This window comes from Salvelinus alpinus, chromosome 7 (assembly GCF_045679555.1).
Source record: "Salvelinus alpinus chromosome 7, SLU_Salpinus.1, whole genome shotgun sequence".
Taxonomy (NCBI): Eukaryota; Metazoa; Chordata; class Actinopteri; order Salmoniformes; family Salmonidae; genus Salvelinus; species Salvelinus alpinus.
The window spans coordinates 72,449,555-72,457,377 of NC_092092.1; the positions used below are offsets into that span (position 1 = coordinate 72,449,555).

Here is a 7,823-nt window from a genome sequence, read left to right on the forward strand (position 1 = left end):
AAAACGTGGTGACAGAAAAACGTTACGTTTTTTTTCTGCAAATATACACTTTTATAACAGATGCTAGGCTATATTGTGCAACGTGATATGCTACTTGCTTTGTCTAATGATACACTACAGGGCCAAAAGTATGTGGACACCTGCTCGTCAAACATCTCATTACAAAATGTTCCTATTCTGCCTGTGTCTGAGTGAATGAAGCGGGGAGAACAGGGCGTGGCTCAGGTGATTTAGGTCCTTGATGATATTCCTGGCCTTCCTGTGACACCTGGTGTTGTAGACTTTGAGCACTCAATGGTGCGTATCACCCTCTGTAGAGACTTGATGTCAGCGGTGGTGGTTGCCCGTCCATGATGCACATCGACAGTATGCTCTTGATGGTGCTCCTGTAGAACACTGCGAGGCCCATCAGGGACAGGCCACATTTCTTCAGCCTCCTGAGGTTCAAGAGTTGCTGCCGTGCTTTCCTCACCATGGAGTCTGTCTGGTTTGACCATTTCAGCTCATCTGAGCTGTGTAAGCTGAGGAACTTGATGTTTTTGACCGTCTCCACGGCGGCCCCGTTGATGAGGATGGGGGTTTGCCCAACCTGGTTCCTCCTGAAGTCCACAATCAGCTCCTTTCTTTTGCTGACGTTGAGGGAGAGGTTGTTTACCTGGCACCACGCCGGCAGAGTGCCTACCTCCTCTCTGTAGGCCATCTTGTTGTTGTTGGTATATCAGGCATACTACTGACGTGTCGTCAGCGAACTTGATGATGGAGTTGAAACTGTGTGAGGTCATGCAGTCTTGGGTATACAGGAGGGGACTGAGAACGCACCCTTGTGGGGTCCCAATGTTGAGGATCAGTGTGGATGAGGTAATGTTGCCTACCTTCACCACCTGGCCCAGATGTAGGGGAGAGCTGGGACGAAGTAACACGAGGCGAAAGTAGCTAACACATTAATTTTCTCAGATAACAAAGAAGCTAGAATGAAGTAGTGAAACCCAGCAGAATGTCAGCCAAAATCCATCTCGCTTCATCTTCTTGGTCGTCACTAGTTACCACAGCCTCAAAGTCATACACCTGCCTATTTCTCCAATTTCTCTTCTTAAATGTTGATTTTAAACCTAACCCTCAACTTATGCTAATCGTATGCCTAAACCTAACCTTAAATTAAGACCAAAAAGATCATTATTGTTTTCATGAATTTTGACTTTGTGGCCATGGTAACTAGTGGAAACCCCATCTTTTCCCACTGCGGGCCCTGGGCTTGCTCTCATCACCACATTTGGTGGTGAGTGGAAATGCCAACCGGATGCTTCAGATTTATACATCCGGTGAAACATCTGGCTCCTTGTTCTGTTTGTGTTAACAAAGCAGCACTCCATCTCAACTGCTCCACATTTACTGGATTGGTGGAACAGTGCAGAGGAGAACCTCCCCCGACAGGTTTTTTTCTTATCTTCAAGACCTCTGTGCCAGGGGTTGTCACTAGTTACCACAACACAGGGTCAAAATTGTCTATCGTAAAAATGTATGAATTTTTGTTGTTGTTGCTATTTGATCTTTATTTAAGGTTAGGGTTAGTCATAAGGTTAGCAGTGTGGTTATGGTTATGTTTAAAATCACAGTTATGAAGAGAAATAGTAGAATTAGGCTGGGTTTATGACTTTGTGGTTGTGCGACCTGTGCAGTTGTCATGGGATCTAGTTTTAGCCATTTATTTTATGCCTGCTACTTTAGGTTTAGTTCAAGCACCACCTTCACCCAATCTTGATTTGTCCAAATAATCAATGACGAAAACCCAAACCAGAAACTACTGCTGCTTGAAACCACATAATTCTTTGTGAGCCTTTCACCATTTCATCTGTCCACGAGAGATTGTGCAACAAAAAACATATTAGATTATTATGACAGCCTACTTAACATTTATTTAACCCCAACAAAGATCTGTTTTCTAACAGCAGAGCAGGCTAAATTGGCAACCAACCCCATGTAAACAGTTCTTCAGCCAGCTCCTCGTCCTACAGTAGTCTAAATAAAGCTGTAAACCCTCTGACCTTCACAGGTAACAGCATGTCAGGGGTAGCCTAATATGGGGTTCGTCCCTGCTCCATCACAACACCATTGGTTCAATCACTTTGCTTTGTCTCTGGCCAAGATAAGGGTTGTTTCAACTGGCACCCTCTTCCCTATATAGTGCACTGGTTTTAACCAGGGCTCTGCACTACGTAGGGAATATGAGATCTGGTCAAAAGTAGTGCACTATTCCATTTGGGACACAGAAAGGGATTGGAGCCATCCCTACTTTATGTAGGCCAATAAGGTAATTTATTTAAAGACTGACACATCTAAACATAGTCAATCTGATGATACGGCTACCCAGCCTTTAGCCCAGATCAGCCGTGGCCAACTCTCCTCCTGGAAAGCTGAGCTAGCTATTTGGTGTGCAGGTTTATGCTCCGGACCAGCTCTAACACATCTGATTTAGCTAATCAATTGGGTTTCTTAGGGCCTTGATTAGCTGAATCAGGGGTGTTAAAGTAATGCCGGAACAACAGCCTGCACACCTAGCATCTACAGTCGTGGCCAAAAGTTGAGAATGACACAAATATTAATTTTCAAAGTCTGCTGCCTCAGTTTGTATGATGGCAATTTGCATATACTGCAGAATGTTATGAAGAGTGATCAGATGAATTGCAAAGTCCCTCTTTGCCATGCAAATAAACTGAATCCCCCCAAAAACATTTCCACTGCATTTCAGCCCTGCCACAAAAGAGCCAGCTGACATCATGTCAGTGATTCTCTCGTTTACACAGGTGTGAGTGTTGACGAGGACAAGGCTGGAGATCACTCTGTCATGCTGATTGAGTTCGAATAACAGACTGGAAGCTTCAAAAGGAGGGTGGTGCTTGGAATCATTGTTCTTCCTCTGTCATCCATGGTTACCTGCAAGGAAACACGTGCCGTCATCATTGCTTTGCACAAAAAGGGCTTCACAGGCAAGGATATTGCTGCCAGTAAGATTGCACCTAAATCAACCATTTATCGGATCATCAAGAACTTCAAGGAGAGCGGTTCAATTGTTGTGAAGAAGGCTTCAGGGCGCCCAAGAAAGTCCAGCAAGAGCCAGGAACGTCTCCTAAAGTTGATTCAGCTGCGGGACCGGGGCAGTACAGAGCTTGCTCAGGAATGGCAGCCGGCAGGTGTGAGTGCATCTGCACGCACAGTGAGGTGAAGACTTTTGGAGGAAGGCCTGGTGTCAAGAAGGGCAGCAAAGAAGCCACTTCTCTCCAGGAAAAACATCAGGGACAGACTGATATTCTGCAAAAGGTACAGGGATTGGACTGCTGAGGACTGGGGTAAAGTCATTTTCTCTGATGAATCCCCTTTCCAATTGTTTGGGGCATTCGGGAAAAAGCTTGTCCGGAGAAGACATGGTGAGCGCTACCATCAGTCCTGTGTCATGCCAACAGTAAAGCATCCTGAGACCATTCATGTGTGGGGTTGCTTCTCAGCCAAGGGAGTGGGCTCACTCAAAATTTTGCCTAAGAACACAGCCATGAATAAAGAATGGTACCAACACATCCTCCAAGAGCAACTTCTCCCAACCATCCAGGAACAGTTTGGTGACGAACAATGCCTTTTCCAGCATGATGGAGCATCTTGCCATAAGGCAAAAGTGATAACTAAGTGGCTCGGGGAACAAAACATCGATATTATGGGTCCATGGCCAGGAAACTCCCCAGACCTTAATCCCATTGAGAACTTGTGGTCAATCCTCAAGAGGCGGGTAGACAAACAAAAACCCACAAATTCTGACAAACTCCAAGCATTGATTATGCAAGAATGGGCTGCCATCAGTCAGGATGTGGCCCAGAAGTTAATTGACAGCATGCCAGGGCGGATTGCAGAGGTCTTGAAAAAGAAGGGTCAACACTGCAAATATTGACTCTTTGCATAAACTTCATGTAATTGTCAATAAAAGCCTTTGACACTTATGAAATGCTTGTAATTATACTTCAGTATTCCATAGTAACATCTGAGAAAAATATCTAAAGACACTGAAGCAGCACTTTGTGAAAATGTATATTTGTGTCATTCTCAAAACTTTTGGCCACGACTGTACAGACCCACATAATGCATCCCGTCTTTCATTGGCCACCTACCATTCATAATCATTCTGTCACTATAGCAACCACTTGAAAATGTCAGTCTCTCTGGTTTGAGTAGGAGTTTGATATCTGGGGCAGTAGTGTTAGGTAATGAATTGTGCTCCTGTTGAAATAATGCATGCCTGATGTGACTACAGGCTTCACAGACATGTTGAATCAGAGATAGCAGTATCTAGGCTACTACATTACATACAGAAAAACAAACAAGGCAATTGTGTTTCCCAACGAGTTCAATAACAAAACATGTTTTCATAAAACAGGAATGGAAATTCAGATTCACATTTCACGGGTAGTGTTATGTCTGTCCTCATTGATCCAAACTGAACAGCACATCAATTCAAGGCCTGTATGTATGCTGTAGTAAGGAAATCTGAATCCACCTAGTGGTTCAGTGTGTCTCTGTTTATGGGACTAAAGTGCACTTATGCAAACCTTCGCTTACACAACCCAGGCCTGCCTGCAGTACTAGCTCATCCCATGTTGTGTAAGGATTCAATTTCCCTGTATGTCACCAACTATCCGTCTTCTAATAGGAGCTAAACACAGCCAATGAGCAAACTCCCATTACTGCATGTGTTAGTTACATAGCACAGACCAAGCCTATACAACACTGATTACACTGTTAGTATGTTGGTAACTGTGAGAGTGCAGACAGAGCCAAGCGGTCTGTCTGGGTGTAGTCACCCCGGCCATTTCCCCCACTAATGGTTCAGGTTAGAATTGGGGAAGCTGATACCACATCTGTTGCTAGGGGAAACTTCATAAAAGAGTTGCACACTATGCAACTGCTTCCAACAATTAAATGGGTAAATCACTAAAGTTTCAGCAACACTGCCTACTTCAGGATACATGGCATTGTCTAAAAGTTGTTGATTTACCCATTCAATTGTTGGGAGCATTTACATAGTGTTTAACTATTTTTAAGACTAAACTGTCTGCATTAATCAGCACCTCTACTAAATGTTTTACCCCCCCCCCCCCCCCCCCGAGTGTGTCTGTAACTACACACCAACCTCTCCCTGACTAGGCTAGGGGAAACTTCCCCCCCTGAGTGTGTCTGTACGTAACTACACACCAACCTGTCCCTGACCTATCCAACCAAACAGTGACAGAGACAGCCTGAGGCAGTGTATGGCAGATCTCTGACTGGGACATTAGCTCACGTTGCTACAAGTAGAAGCTTACATATCAAGCTGCTACACACAAAGCTTCACGGACCTGCCCCCTTTTCTCTAACAAAGACTGTTGCAGTGGCTGTTTGCAAGTCACTGGGACACTGACATTCAATCACATGAGGTTGACATGTGAATAGGGTTCAGGTTTGATCATTGAACACGCAAGAGCAAGCATTCTTGGACTACATTTTATAATGCAGTTGTTCAGCTCCTAAAAATATATATTTGGTTTGTTTTCACAGGGACTCAGCTAAGGTAAGAAATATAATTTGAAAAGTAGAAAAGTGGTTTCCAGCCAGGACCCAGTTTTAAGACAACCTGAAAGGATTCAGCAGAACCAACCAGTGGCATAATAGAAAAGGGTGGTAGGCCTAATTATTTCGCTAATTCAACTATGACAATGATTCATAATATTATTTAAAAAATTTTAAGTATATAAATTGTTTAAGGACTTAGAAATTACTTTATTAAAACTTTAGCAGCATCTAAACCCCAATGATATCCCAAATGTCTCAACTCAAGGAAGGTGTGTCTTCATAGTCCATGACACATCATTTCAGTAAAGCTTTGACTTAAGAAAAGATACTATAACTGCGGACAGCGTATGTGATCATAACTACATTAAGCATACGACACAATTCAACTGAGACCAATGAAACAAACATAATGACCAGGAAAAACCTATATTCAGCAAAGTGAATCATTTTGATTCTGAACGTTGCATATAGAAATATAATGAACAGAGTGGTCGATTCACTATTCAACACAGACAATCATTGCTCTACAGAACAATTTTATATCTGAACGTTCTTCATCGTTGCACCCTGCTGTAGAGACCCCTAGCTCTAAACACAAAACTCAGGCGATCTCGTCGATAATACTACACATGGCAGCATCCTTGTCCAATACTTTGTCTTTTTTAGCAGCACCACCCGTGCTTTTGTCCTGTTGTGGCCCAACAGCCATACAGCTAGTCCCAGCCTCCTCCACGTCCATGGGTTCAGTCTTTAGCCTGGCGTCCAACCCCAACGCCCCGCCAATCCCAACACCCCTCGCCCCATCCCCACTCAAGCCCTCAGTCTGGGGTAGGTCATGGGGCAGTGAGGCCAGGCACCCCTGGATCATCTCCACCACCCTCTCCAGATGTTTCTGGAACCTCTCTGCAGTCTCCAGTCGCTGTCTCTTCTGAACTTCCATCATCACCCTCAAGGTCTCTCTGGCCTGGTGCGGACGGTACTCATTGATCAGATGGTGCATGTGGACAAACAGCAGCTTCAGGTCCTCCAGCTTCTCCTCTCTCTTTATACTGCCAGGGCTCTTGATCAGGATGTCCAGGAGATCCAGGAAATTCACCAGGATGGACATGTTGAGCTTCTTGAGCTCCCGTTTGTGGTGAAACTGCATGGGGTGGAGCCGCTCAATGCCCTGGCTCTCCAGCGGTCGGATGATCAGGTCGTCACACTGGAACTGGTTGCCGAACATCATGTAGGTGTCTCGAATGGGAGGAGGGGGTTTGGGGATGAGCCCCTTGCGGATGTTCTCGTCCGTGTACTCCTTGATGTACTGCATAGGAGGGGGAGGCAGGGCACTCACCTGCTGTGGTTCACCCATAGTGAGGCCTGGATAGAGGAAAATGAGATTACAGATGTATTATAGCCTACCATATTACTTCAACATCCTACTTTACCATTTTAGCTGCATCGCCAATAAAAATAAACTGGGGAAAGAACGGATGCTATTATCCTGCTGATTAACAAAGAGGATGGCTCACCTCTTTATTTAGACAGTATAATCAAAGATACTTATAATTCATAGGGTTTCCCCTATTAAACTGTGATAAGTTGCTAGCCATGTGAGTAGCCGCGCATGCGCCAAGAGGGGCAGCATCTAGCTGGCTAGCGTTGCTAACTTTAACGTTACAGTACGTAGGACGGAGCTGGCTACGTTGTCTAAAACTAACCTGGGCAAGTGGCATTAATGCGCTAGCTAGAAGCCTACAAACAGCTTTTGTTAGAAACATAAGCGAACAATCTAGCTAACTACACTTAATGACGACGTTTTATCTTTTCAGTTGATTCAGTCTCTAGCGAGCTAACGCGTTAGCCAGCTAACAGCCCGGGGTTAGATAGCAGACTTGGAAGTCATTTCACGACAAGGAATAAGACAAAGGCAACAACAGCTTAAACATACCTTTATATGGAGTCCTCAAGTACTGTAACTACTATCAACTGAATTCACCACCACAATTATTGCTTTTCACAAAACATTTGTATGCGCAACGTCTCTTCTCGTTTCCCTTTCATTCCCATGTCATCCTAACCCATTGGTTGGGTTTTTGCTTGACATCATTTGTTGGCGGTGCGGATTGGTGAGCTTCTCGACAGTAATACGCGATTTGATTGGTTATCGCAGACTGGGCGGACGTATTGTGGCATCTTTTAGATTTTCATCCATCAAATTTGTAGTGTAACGTTTTGTAACAGAGTGGCTG

The 7,823-nt window shown here is 44.4% G+C and overlaps 1 protein-coding gene across 1 annotated transcript; it reads right to left on the minus strand.

Moving 5' to 3' along the window:
* Positions 1-5,775: 5,775 nt before the first annotated feature.
* On the minus strand, positions 5,776-7,673 carry LOC139581632 (mediator of RNA polymerase II transcription subunit 7-like). The gene is made up of 2 exons (XM_071411594.1): positions 7,523-7,673; positions 5,776-6,951 (listed from the first exon to the last, which is right to left on the minus strand). Exon 2 carries the CDS (start codon positions 6,941-6,943, stop codon positions 6,191-6,193), a length of 753 nt encoding a protein of 250 aa, XP_071267695.1. The 5' UTR covers positions 6,944-6,951; positions 7,523-7,673; the 3' UTR covers positions 5,776-6,190.
* Positions 7,674-7,823: the final 150 nt, after the last annotated feature.

Bases quoted from the DNA above. Each gene is read 5' to 3' on its own strand.
- LOC139581632 (XM_071411594.1), bottom strand. From the start codon at position 6,943: ATGGGTGAACCACAGCAGGTGAGTGCCCTGCCTCCCCCTCCTATGCAG.